The following is a 14,160-nucleotide window of genomic DNA, read 5'->3' as shown; positions in this document are numbered from 1 at the left end:
GAGTTTTTATGTTTTCCGAGCAAAGCTCGGTCGCCATATTTAACTTTAGTTGCATGCACTGTCATTGTCATCGTGTGACGCGCTGTCGATATTTATGTGCGAACAAATAGATATATTTTTAAAAATCGTTGCAGACTCATCTTGGTCTAATTACTATGACTGTTTCGTAAGTCGATCACTGACAGTTAATAAATATTATAATTCGTTACGTTATTAATAAAATGACTAGGATTAGGTAGATGTTTAAAACAAGATTTAAACTGGTTTTACTCAAATAGTTTTTTTTTCTACTCCAGCACTTAAATGTGTCAATTAAATGACTGACAGTGATATCTAAAGCAATGTCATTTGAATGCTTTGTCTATAGGCTCATAAGATGACTGCTAGCAGTCATCTTATGAGTATAATACAACTGCTTTATTTTTTTTAAAGATACAAGTTCCGATCATCTTGATTGAAAGAGGTATGTTTTCATTTACAATAATAACTCTTTTTTTTTTTAAATAATAACTCTCTTTTTTTTTAATAATAACTTTTTTTTTTGCTGCAGCTGTCATAGAAAAAGTAATGTATGCAACAGCTCATAATTGGTTCTTAAAATTCTCGGGTCTTTTTTTACAAAACTCGACTACGTCTCGTTTTGTAACTTCGACCCTTGAATTTTAAGAACCCTTATTATATCACTGTTGCATAAACTACTATTATAACACGTAAAGGAGTAAATAAAAGACAAGAATATTTTTTATAATTTTTAATATATTTATCTTGAGGTGTAAGTTTATTCGCATAACAATGTTTCATACAAATTTCCTCATTTTGTACACACCTTTTCTTGGTTTGTTTTGTAGTTATTATTCTTTTATAAAAGTTGACTCTCTAAAATTTAACATATCGTCATGTCTGTTCCCTATAACTAATTCGCTCCACCACTTCAGTTAAATCATACAAAACAGAGGGTAAACAATTACTAAGGCGAAGTAATAACGAGGAAAAGAGTAATTATTGCGGACAGTAAGATACGAAATAAAATACGAAATTGTGTTTCGATGAACACGGAATGGGCCCTTATTGTTTACTATCAGCCTTCACATATCGTTCGACGTGGCACTAGAAGTGTGTTGAGTGGCCTTAGCTGCGGCGAGCGGACGCGGTCGCGCGAGGACTCGCTTTTGTCAGGATAGGCCGAGTTGTTACTCAGCCATTAAGCTATTGGTCGACCGCGTCCGCCGGCCGAGGTACCATCGTCGACACAGTTAACTGACCATTCTTAAACCTTGTTGCAAAGAGGTAAGGTCTTCTAACGGTCGGCCAAGTGTGTTGCTGTTAGTACCCAATTGTTCTAAACGACATTGCACAATCACACTGGTATCAGTGGACTCGAGCCCGTCCACGAGGCTGCCAGTTACACCTAATAAGACAATTCGTTACTAAATAACAACTAAATCACTTTAAAATCAATTCAAAATGTACATTATTCATCTTATACAAGTAAACAAATCTAATCTGCTACCAAAAATTAGCAAATTTAAATACAAAGATCACCTAGTCCATCTATATAAAATTAATCACTTAAGTATTAGACAAACACAACAGTGAGAGTTGCACGTCGCACCCACTTGTGATAGGTAGTTTATTATGCGGCCCGTGGCATTCAATAATGCTCAGCGATATTGCGGTGACACATTAAAACTAAAAATTGACTGTACATTATATTTAATATGTAAATATTTGTACATATTGCACTCTGAAGTAACAAAAATTATTAAGAAAAAATCCGTCGAATTGGAAATTATAATTATTCGCGTAGAACAAAAATATCGCCGTGGATACAAATTAAAAAAATTCGCAATCACAATGTTCGTAGCTCGTTCACTTATCTAAGTCCCTATGGCTTACAAAGCTTACAAAAGATAAATACAGAGGTCATTTACAAAAAATATACTTCTACCCAAATTATATAAAAATAACAACAGCCATCTGTACTTTCTTAGATGAATAAAATTAAACATATGTCAAACATATGACGATAGAATCTAAAGGTACCTATATGTACAACATTTCACTGAAAACGACGTAGACTCCCCAACACTATAGTCCTCACTATGTAATAGACTGGATGTGCCACGGTTGGTCACTGATACCTACTCATACATATATACTGTCAAACTAAATAGATTCAGGAAGGCAATGAAGTGCAACAGGTTGAATTATCCATCCTGCTCCCTCGCCCAGTCTTATCGTCCTCGTCTCCCAACCTACCCCCTGCACTGTAACTACCATGGTGGCAAACAGGTATACGGTCCGTTTGATGGTAAGCGGGCACTTGCAACTGCAGAGGTGCCACATGCGCGTTAACCCCCCCTACTTACTGCGACTTTGTCGCTCGAATTGCCTCCATGCTTGTGTTTCGTCTCACTATTACATTATTATCCCAATAAGCGATACAAACTTATTTTCATACTAATATTTTTACCAGCTAAGACACAAATTATATTAGGGTATCTCATTACTTATTACTTTTCATGTAACATTATTACATACTTAATAAATCTATTACAATTTAGAAATTGAATAATATGTATCAAATACGACCGGCTGTGCACCGACGAAGCCGAAAACTACGAAGCTATCAGTTATGTGACTACGCGACGAATCGAACCATGTATGTATAACTATTACTTAACGAATGGCAGTTATATTTGTCACAAACTCGAGTTCGCGGGCGAGCCGTCGCTTCACCTCAGACTCAGAGGGCCTACCGAGAAAATCGAAATTTCGTTATCTGTCTCTCTATTAATATTGCATATTCGAGCTAGAAAGGCAAATAAAGAAACTTTGATATACGATTTTCGCGGTAGACCCTCAGGCTGCCTGTAGACGAGGTGCGGCGACCCGCCCGCGCCTACATAAGGCATCGTATAGCGTAAAGGTAGTCCAAAGACTGTCTTTTATATAACATTTCACAACAACTGAAAATCCAATAGAAAACCTGCTAATGATCTCACGCATACAATACCGCACCAACATACGATTACAATGGCAGTGTGTTCGTTATGAATAACGCCTCATAGACGCATAAGATACTCCAATAAACATTTGTGCTTCGTTATTAGGAATCGCCTACTTCTAGAACATAATCGAATGGAAGCGACTAGCGCATGGCCCGCGGTGCAAGCCCGATCGTCATGCAACTTCATACCATACGTATATTAGAATAGAAATGCTTTTCCAAAACCCCAGGCATACGTGTAATGTAGACTCACGACACAGTGGCATACTCATTAGTAAAGAAGACACAATCAACACGCACCTAGAGACACTAACATTATTATAACGGATTATGTACTCGTTATGTTGTTTGGTGTTCGACGATGATATGAATGTTATGTGAGGGCGTTTTCACTTAACTGTGCACCTTTAACGGCCAGTTAGCAGTTGTTACAAAACTGACGGTCAATGTCAGATCCCATACATTTTGTCAGGTATGTAACGGTTAGACGTTACTGAAACACGACTTAAGTCGCGCTTTAAGGTGCACAGTTAAGTGAAATTGCCCGTGAACACTATGAATGAAATCGAACTATACTAACACTTGCAAACATGTTAAGAGACGGACACTGTATTCAAAGAACATGTATACATCCAGCTACCAAAAACCTGCACTCAACGATTATCATAGCATTATCGCATTCATGTCAGACTTAAAGCATTCGTCCTGTTCACACTTGTGTCGCCAGTAAGGGACGGTCACTTTATGTAAGAAATAAAAGCGATTATGCTTGCCCCTCTGATAAAAATAAGAATGCCCAGAAAACGACGAGAAAATGCCTAAAGTATGAACGCTTATGGGTAATTGAGATCTATTACTTTTTTATTATCTATATACTATGATTTCATTCTTCAACAATGTAGGTACGCAATACAGGTACCGCAAAATAAGGCATTTCTCTTGGATGTAGCTAGAATACGGGCAGTATATTGTTGATCGATTACTTAGAACATGCTTCGGTGAAGTGACGACTGTACAGATGTTACATTAGTTCAGCTAGAGGCAGGTTAGGTTGTATACTTCACGTATCGCTGCGTGCATGGCGACATTACTCGTCTACCTTATATTGTTCCCATAGAGTAAGCTCGGCCAAAAGTTCATTTATTTCCAAACTAACGAATACATTAAATAAGCTGCCATTTTGTACCTTTTTTTAGTAGTTAAGGAATGTAGCTAAGCGAACGTAGAGTCTGTGCGGAAAGGGAAGAGTCGTGAAATGTATGGGAACCAATACATTCCACGACTCTTTCCGCACAGTCTAATAATTTATTTTGGAGAACATTTACGGGCACTACCATTCTATGCTTTCTATACAATTTCGAACCTACATAACAGCTGCCTTTATACATGCACGCAACGCCATTTGTGTTAATAAGTAGAACATAATTTATGCATTTATTTAAGTAAACATAACAAAATATTAAGAAAACTGGGAATCGATAGCCAAACCTGCCTCTATAATTCTAAATTTAAAATAAATACGACACATTTTCATTTTAGGCACTACAGATTTTTCTTAAGCAAAATAAATTGTAAAATGCTCATCGCAGTGAAAATACTACATATTAATGATGTTTTATCGCTAATTATTGAGGTGTTATGAGTGAGAAGGTTGTACTGTGGTCTAGGCTCCGTAGGAAGCGACTAGCTTCGCAGCTCGGTGCTCGCTGCGAACATGAATCGAGTGTATATCGTTATCTATTACAAAAGTACCTAAACAGAGAGACGAGAGACTCTTAATGCTTTTAAGAAAGCAACCGACGGCAGTAGAATTTTTATATATGTAATAAGACACACTTATTTTCGCCTAAGTAAGTTTAACATGTTATAAATGTAATCACAGCAATAAATTATAATTACTCGTGTAAAGGGACGCGGGACAGGACAACGGAACTCGAATCGGAACGAAACCGGACACGATATCGCGTCAGACGTATAGGTACTATGTACAAACGGGCCGAGGGCCCGTCGAGATATATATCGATCGAAAAGGTCAACCAACGCATCGTTAATTTTGGTAAATAAACATAATTATTTATCTTTTCATCCAATAGAAACATTCTTCATATATTACTTTTTTTCTCTATAAACTCTCGTAGTGTATGTACGTATGATTATTTTAGGAGGTGTACTTATCGACGAAGTCTTATCATACGGTCGTATCCGAGTGACCGACTCGCCCGGGCTCGGAACGACCGCCGCCCAACGATCAACACTAAATATATATTCTCCAAACGTTCAACAACACATATATTCACTAATCTCCCGCACATTTTCGTCGTCGGTCACCGAATACGTACGAAATCGGGCGCGCGCGCCCTTCTTAAGTGTTAAAATTTGCACAATCCTTATAAATACAATCATCACGTCCGACTAAGTGTCCGTGTCACTTCACTAAAACTAGCCAGTCTATGAGCGTTCTCTCCGAGTGTCCGCCGGCCGGGGCGGCAGGCTACAGGCTACAGGCTGCAGGCTACAGACTGCAGGCTACAGGCTGCAGGCTACAGGCTGCAGGCTACAGCAGGCCGCGGCCGGCCGGCGAGCGAGGCGAGGGTTGCTAGAGCGCCGAGGACTCCAGAACGGGCGCCGCCTGCGTCGTGGACACGTCCGCCACGTCCCAGATCTCCTCGAGGAACGGCGGCAGTTTCCTGTTCTTGAGCTTCAGCGAGATGCACATGTTAGAGTTCTGCGTGCCGAGGGTGCGCAGCTCGGAGAGTATGGAGAGGATCTTGCCGTACACGACGGACGTGCGCGGTGACCCGCCGGTCTGGTTCAGGATGTACATGCGCAGCGTGTTCAGGTAGTACCGCTGGATCTCTTCCACTAGCTGCGGCTGCTCCAGCCCGGGCCGGTCTGGAAACCAAACAAAATATGGGGTCAGTCTAAATATAATAACTATAGTAAAGGACTGTCTCATTTAAAACATAAACATAATCATACTAGCTTTGTACTATATAGTTCGTTTTTATTTTGCATTAGAAATAAGGTAAACAATCTTGATGTGTCTTTTAATTGAAAAACACATTTTAAAAATAAGTTACGGTAAATATGTAACAATTATGAATCTTATACGATCTTTTATAGTCTTCTGCTTTCATAAGTAATAGTTATTGATTTTTAAAAAGTGTTTTTCAATTAAAAAACATGTCAAAATCGCTTACCTTCTTTCAAGTTCTTTCTAATGCTAAAAAAAACGACCTATAGTACTAGCACCCAAAAGAAAAGAATGATTATAGTTTTTTTTGTTCTTATTTACTGCCAATTTGGTTTGACCAACTGTAATGTAAAGCGACAGCTAGCTGAATTATTATTACAGTTAAATACTAAACGGCGTTATAAGCACGTTACGGGATGGAACAAATATGTTAAGGATGCTCACGGTCGGGCTAGGTTATACTTTCAACAGTGGATAGCATTTAACAGGCCTACTAGTGGGCACATTTATGAACAAATGACTCAGTCACGTAAAGAATTCAAAGTTAAGCTGAAATGGTGTCAGGATAATCAACAAAAGATTAGAATGGATATTATCTCGACTCATCACTCAGCAAAAAACTTTAACAAGTTTTGGAAAGAAACGGGTAAACTTAATCCGAAACCAAGCCTGCCTGTGAGCGTTGCGGGTAAATGTGAGCCCACTGATATAGCCAACTTATTTAAAGAGCATTTCCAGGTGAAGTCGTCGCTAAGTCGGTCTGTGCCGGTGCTCGGTGCGGGTCCATCAGATGTGTCGGTGCGCTTCTTGGCAAGTGATGTTTATTCTGTCATTAAAACCATGACGACGGGGAAATCACCGGGACACGACGGACTAAGTATCGAGCACTTGCAGCATGCTGGGACACATCTTCCGCGAGTGCTTGCACTATTATTTAATTTGTGTGTTAGTCACTCGTACCTGCCGAGTGCACTAATGAAAACTACTGTTGTGCCTATAATAAAAAACAAAACGGGGGATGTGTCTGACGTGGGAAACTATAGGCCGATTTCGCTGGCGACAATCACTGCTAAGGTGCTGGACAGGCTTCTTGATGCGCAACTTCGGAAACACTATAAGTCGAAAGATGCTCAGTTCGGTTTCCAGCCAGGAGTATCGACGGAATCTGCCATCTTTTGCCTAAAGAATACAATCCAGTACTATGGAAAGCAAGATAGTCCAGTGTATGCCTGTTTTCTGGACCTTTCTAAAGCGTTCGATCTGGTCTCGTACGACATGTTGTGGAGCAAGGTGTCGTCCGGGACCAGTCTCCCGGCAGAGTTATTAGCAGTCTTTAAATACTGGTACAGCAATCAAATCAACTCTGTGCGGTGGGCAGGCATACACTCAGACGAATACGTGCTGGATTGTGGAGTGAGGCAGGGGGGGGTAACGTCTCCGACCCTATTTAATATATACATGGATGGGCTGATTGAGGAACTCAGTGGCACCAAGGTTGGTTGTTACATTGGCGGTACTTGCCTCAACAACATAAGTTACGCTGATGATATGGTGCTGCTGGCTCCCTCAATCAGAGCGCTCAGGAAGCTCTTAAAAATATGTGAGCAATATGCGGAGAGACATGGGCTCAGGTATAACACTGCAAAAAGTGAACTACTCGTCTTCAGGGCCGGCAACAAGAAACTGGAGGAAGTTCCTAAGGTTGAATTAAATGGTGCCGCTCTGAGGAGAGTGGAGCGTTTTAAATACCTGGGCCAATGGCTCACCGATAGCCTTAATGACGATCCTGATTTGGAACGAGAGCGCAGGGCATTGACGGTTAGATGCAATATGCTGGTGCGCAGGTTTGCAAAGTGTAGCAGTGACGTAAAGGTTACACTTTTTAAAGCTTATTGTCAGTCCTTTTATGCTTGCAGCCTGTGGACCAGCTTCACGCAGCGATCGTACAATGCCCTGCGCGTGCAATATAATAATGCGTTTAGGATGCTGATGGGTCTGCCTCGGTACTGCAGTGCGTCGGGGATGTTCGCCGATGCCCGTACGGATGACTTTTACGCTATTATGCGTAAAAGAGCGGCATCCCTATTGCATAGAGTGCAGGGCAGCACCAACAGTCTCCTAAGCGCATTTGTCGACAGAGTAGACTGCCCACTGATGAGGCGTTGGAATCAGTTGCACGAACCCAACGCATCATCAAAATAAATAGTATTAAGTAGTTTTAGGTATTTATTCTTTTACATATTGTACACTAACATAGATATAGGTAGTTAAATTGTATATTTTGTACTAACACTATGGGTTATATGCCTGAAATAAACGATTTCAATTTCAATTCAATTTCAATTTCAATTTCAATTATAGACCTTGACGTGACAAAAAGTAATCGACAGTTGATGGATTTGTTACGAATCTACAGTAGTGCGAGCAGAATACGGGTACACGTTGTGCTACCAACTTTTGTCTAGCTACCTTAAAAGATAACATCGTGAGTAGCGCGTAATATAAAAATTCTCCGACAAAAGTGCAATAGACCGATGACGTACACCATGCCAGCTTTTCTGTGGTAAAGTCTACAGATTTTGCTTTCAACACTCGTCCAGTTACCTGAGAAGATAACGACCGCCGTAAGCAGCGCGTAGTGCACGTTGTCCATCTGCATGGAGTACATGCACCGGCAGAAGTGGAGCAGGTCCTCGATGACGTACGCCATGCCGGCCTTGCGGTAGTTGTCGCGCGTGTACGCCTGGTTGTTCGCGAATAGCACGCTGTCGGTGGCCGCGTCGTATCGCCGCGCCACTCGGAGCATCATCACCTCGCTTGAACAGGCCTGGGGAAAATTTTATTTTTATTTTATTTTATTTTTTATTAGAAGACCAACAGCTTTAACAAACTATATAGACTTATAACTAGGATACAATCATGAAGCCAATAACGGGTCTCCCTAACAGATACAATTGAAAATATTACGGATTTGCTTAGGTACTAGGTTATAGTAGGTATTACACAATTGTGTGTGCGTCGACTGTGTGTGTGTGTGTGTGTGTGTGTGTGTGTGTGTGTGTGTGTGTGTGTGTGTGTATGCGTGCGTGTGTGTGTGTGTTCACTCCTCCACTTGATTGTTATTAATTTTTATCGCAATCGCAGCTTTAAACGATTTTTTATTATTGTGCACAAATGGATCAATATCGCAAAACTGATTGTTGTACGTTTTTGAAATTCTATATAATACTGGTTACTAAAATAATGGTTTTAACATTAATTTTGCGCTCTACAACCCGCATTGCTGACGTAGGCGAGAAAACCGCTAGGCTCAAATGGGACTGGGCAGGTCACGTCTACCGCATGCATCTGGAGAGGTGGGCTAGCTTAGCCACCAAGTGGATGCCGGTAGAGGGACGTGGACGGGGCAGACCCAAACGGAGATGGCGGGACGACCTAGATAACTTTCTGAACAACTGGCCGGAGGAAACGCCAAATCGGGAGTCATGGAAATCAAGGGGAGAGGCCTTTGCCCAGCAGTGGGACACTCATGTAGGCTAATAAAAAAAAACATTAATTTTACATAGCAATGCTCAGGCGATCGGGTTCTAACTCTCGCCTAATTGCTCTATTACGTTTTGAGACTGATTAAAATCCGATGAAGCCACGCTTACACAGTAAAATGTATGATAGAAATAATTAGAAACTACGCAGAATACGCGTCATTTACTTCTGATATCATCAATAACATGACCCGCCCTAATATATTAGGCAATACCTATTTATTACGTTTTGAGATCGATCACACTAGTAAAGATGAAGCTACGCTTACAAGGTAAAATGCATGATAGAAACCCTATGTAGGTATAAGAGCGGTTTCGCACTACGTCTGATCCGAATCCATGAAAATATGATCTGAAGTAGCCGTAGAACTATTTCTATGGTAATGTACGCACTAGATCCGTCTGATTTCTTTCCGAAATCGGATGACGGAGATCGAATCTAGTTACTTCGGACCATATATTCACGGGTTCGGATCGGATTCGGATCGGACGTAGTGCAAAACCGCTCTAAGACGTGTCATTGTGTGCCTCTCCGCTGTGTCAAGCTTTCGTGTGGTTCGTCTTTATGGTTGCTATAAGAGACACGTGTACACGCTTATGTGGCGGTTAAATGGTCAGAATTGACCTTTAATATCACGTCATAAGGCGCACCGTCATTCGGCAATATCTGTACAATTTAAAGCAATTCATATAAGACACACTCGCAGTTCAAGGTAGATATAATTGGCTTGGTACATTTGTAATTACTAGTTGGATCTTCTAAGGAACCTTGCCCTTGCACATTACGTCATCGTTTGTGCGTAATACGGCTAACCATACCTCAATATACACGCACTACTAACTGTGCATATACGAGAGGCTAGAGGGAGAGCTTGTAATAAAAAACAACGGGTTGCACTCAGGGAGTGCCGGCAGAAGTGAAAACTCAATCACTATTCCAAAATGTCTGCAGCACTATGTATAATTGAGGTTAACGCAATCTAGCGTTATTTCCTCGCATTACTTGAAACCCCTAAGCACATCACTGTTAGTACTCGAGTTATATTAATACCAGTCAGATCGAAACTCACTAGATGGCATTTAAATCAATAAAGAAAAACTCAATGACATTGAAGTAACAGTTTTTCGATCAGGCCACGTGACCGTCTTACGTCTTACGGTCACGTTACGAGTTTATCATTTTTTCCCCATCACAAAAAGTGCACAGGCGCCGCTAAAGAAGTTTTCACTTCAAAAAGATTATTTGACAGGTATATCTTCCACTTTACCTTTAGCAGCGTGATTTGATCAGGCTGCGAGATCTTGGCGAAGCCCGGGAGGCCCTTGGCGAACTCAACGATGAGCTGAACGGTGAGTATCGTCATCTCCGTGATCTGTCGGAACGGCGCGTCGTTCTCCTCCTCCTCGTCGTCAGCTTGCTGCCACGTCTGACAACAAATTGGAATTTTAATTATTACCTACACATTTAAAATATTGAAATGTACAGCAGACGTCAAATAGTAGATTGTACAACAAGGGCATAAAGTGACCCATTTTTACCAGAGGCAATTTTTTGGTCTGAGCGAAGCGAAGACCAAAATAGTAGACGAGGGTAAAAATTGACATTTATGCCCTTGTTGTACACTCTGCTTTTCACTTCGATTGCGAGGAAAATATACATACAAAAATATCCAATATTTTAGGTTATTTTCCCGTGTTTATTCAAGACTAAAGAAAATTTTATTCGGGCCGGTCGGGGGCGCGAGGCACGCCGGACGGGAGCGCGCCGGCAAGGCTGGCAGTTTGTATGGCAGATTTTGGACTTTATTGCTAGGTCAATAAGGATCGCAATAGATGATTTTACTTTATGCTCTAGAACATAATAAGCAACTTTATGTCGTCTACGCACGACATAAAGGTGCACTTTTTGAGCATGAGAAGTGAAAAATATATTTACATTTTTGCATCTTAAGATCGGTTTTCCTAGGATAGCGGTGCCGTCATATAGCGGCCGTCTCCATACTAAATAATACGGCTAAATATGGATGTCGTAGTATTTGTATGGAGACGGCCGCTATATGACGGCACCGCTATCCTAGGAAACCAGAGCATTTTACTCCTTTCTAAATATCTTGGACGCCGACTGGCTCGTTCAGGATTGAATCCTTCGTAATGCTCTGGTTTCCTAGGATAGCGGTGCCGTTATAATATAGCGGCCGTCTCATATCCGTCATTCATATTTAGCCGTATTACTTAGTATGGAGACGGCCGCTATATGACGGCACCGCTATCCTAGGAAAACCGATCTTTAGGATAATATACAGTACTTTCAGTGCGGTACAAGACGAAACGACCCGACGTCGGTTGATAGGCAGTATAGACAACTGTCGGCACCGATAGCCACCTTTAAGAGAATGAAGTTCTAGGCTTACAACAAATCTTTATTACTCATGTATCTTTGTAACGTATACCAAATTATAGCGATGCGAATTATTTTAGGTAATTGCGCAAAAATCTTCCCAATTATATCTTCACGCAATTTAGTAGCTGCCAATGCCAAGTACAAGTTATTAACATCTTTCTTTGAAGATGTAATTAACAGATTATTCCGAGAATTTGCGTTCACACTTGTAGTAGGTACCTACTAATACGTTCCGAAATCGAAGGAAATATTATGTTCTAAGAACAGGTGAATAACTCCGTCCACAAAAATATTCTAACAGAATTATGTAGTAAAAATATTACATCGCGATCCTTTAGTTTAAGCAAGGGCAAGCTATTTATAGATAATATTGCTCGAGTGTTTCCGCGATTATTTATTTTTGTGGCATATGAGACTGACGTCTGGATCACACAACTGGATCTTGAATACATTACTAAAATATATTTTTTCAAACGATATTTTAACGTAGGTAGGTGATTTAATTTAGTCTTTATACGACATGGAGCCGGATTCAAATTTCAATTTCTTCTCAGTTACGGATATGATCTACCAGGTGTCAACAGTGACATTTCTGAACCATAACAGATGCAGAATGAGCTTTATTCTGAATCGGGCTAAATATCAATATTATCATATACATACCTATGAATCTGGACATAGACATAGACTAGACTAATATTAGATTCGCGCCGTATCTGGGCAATTTCATTTTAACTTGTACTTTAAAGCGCGACTCAAATCGTGTTTCAGTAACGTCTAACCGTCACATTCCTGACAAAATGTATGGCATTTGACATTGACCGTCAGTTTTGTAACGATTGCTAACCGGCCGTTAATGGTACACACTACACAGTTAAGTGAAAATGCCCATCTACTAAATACATGAATCTAGTATGTATTTTAACTGGATCGGGCATGAGGGGTAGGGGGAAATATCTTTCAGTAGGAGTAGCAGCGAAAGCGCTATTATTGTTTGTCCTTGTCATAGTCTACATTTTTTTTATTCCCCATCACCGTAAAATAGTATGGATTATGGTGGACAACAAATAAATTCGACCAATCATAGTGTCGCATTGCGTATGTTTTGTCCCTCACGGAGGCACGCGTATACCACTTCTATAGGATGCTACCTTCTATGACTAAATATGTTCCGTACCTGCGTGACCCTCTTGAGGTCCTCTTCAGAAGGCTGCTCGTAGCCGTCCTGGTACCACACGAGCCTGGCGATGAGGAACTGCTGGTTGGGGGTGAGCGGAGGGATGTTCTTCAGCCGGTTCTGCTCCAGGAGCTTGTCGGACAGGAACCGCGGCACCACTTCGTGCTGTAAACATTCCAGCTTCACGTAGGAAACATTTGGTTGGTTAGCGCTTCTGATGGAAACGGTCATTCTTAATTTGGAAAAAATGGAAAAAGTTACGCTTCCGGCAGGACTTGAACCGCATCTTCCACAATCCGTGTGTTGCTCTTAACCATTTGAGTCACGGAAGCCTGCCAGGACCTCGCAAATCTTTCCATTCCATCCCTTATGCATACACGCCTTTGGGGTGGCGTATAGCGACATTTACCGAAAGACGAATACATATTTTAACGGCACCGGAGTCACAAGTTGTATTGAGAATTCACCAGTAACAATGTGCTAACCTATACTAAATCAATTTTTTTTAATAGCAGATACCAAAAATAAAAAAATTAAATTATCATTTAATATAAAATTTTGAATATCGCTCGCAGACGTATTCTGCTAGTTAAAAAAAGAAAAAAAATTGACGGTCATTCTTTTTAATATCTGTTGAAATGTATGTATGTACTTTAACATAAATAATTGAAGTTTCACGTAGCCTCCACATGCAATTTGCATTCCAAATTGAATTTAAAAATGTCTAAAATATCGTCAGCAAAAAACCGAATAAAACCGATTATTTCAATGTGAATGTAAAGATGATATCCTTGTTTTATATTCCAGCGGCAATAAGATTTCAGAAAATGAAATCTGATCTTCCAATTCGGTACGTAAGGCCCGACTTGTGTTGATATATCGGGGTTGAAGATCAGTTAATCTCCACTGCGGTTTAAGTGACCGCCTTGTGCTTAATCACGGAGTTATATCTAAACAGACTTCGTATGTATCGCATTTTGTATCCTATACAAAATTACTTCTCAATTCACAATTCTTCGTAATTGGTTTCACGTATGTATAGTGTTGAGTAGTGTT

General features: G+C 40.5%; 1 protein-coding gene across 3 annotated transcripts in view; it reads right to left on the bottom strand.

Moving 5' to 3' along the window:
• Positions 1–4,314: 4,314 nt before the first annotated feature.
• LOC134648760 (ecdysone receptor) overlaps positions 4,315–14,160 on the bottom strand; it is a 360,109-nt gene continuing 350,263 nt past the window's right edge. For 2 of the 3 annotated variants that reach the window (XM_063503303.1, XM_063503302.1), the window contains 4 exons: positions 13,105–13,284; positions 10,795–10,953; positions 8,589–8,811; positions 4,315–5,902 (listed from right to left, as the gene is read on the bottom strand). In XM_063503303.1, coding sequence (XP_063359373.1) covers positions 5,607–5,902; positions 8,589–8,811; positions 10,795–10,953; positions 13,105–13,284 — 858 coding nt within the window. In that variant the 3' untranslated portion in view covers positions 4,315–5,606. The remainder of the gene's footprint in view (positions 5,903–8,588; positions 8,812–10,794; positions 10,954–13,104; positions 13,285–14,160) is intronic. The other variant, XM_063503301.1, reaches the window with a different exon arrangement.

The sequence above is a fragment of the Cydia amplana genome, chromosome 6 (assembly GCF_948474715.1).
Source record: "Cydia amplana chromosome 6, ilCydAmpl1.1, whole genome shotgun sequence".
Taxonomy (NCBI): Eukaryota; Metazoa; Arthropoda; class Insecta; order Lepidoptera; family Tortricidae; genus Cydia; species Cydia amplana.
This window is presented reverse-complemented; position numbering and strand designations above follow the sequence as displayed.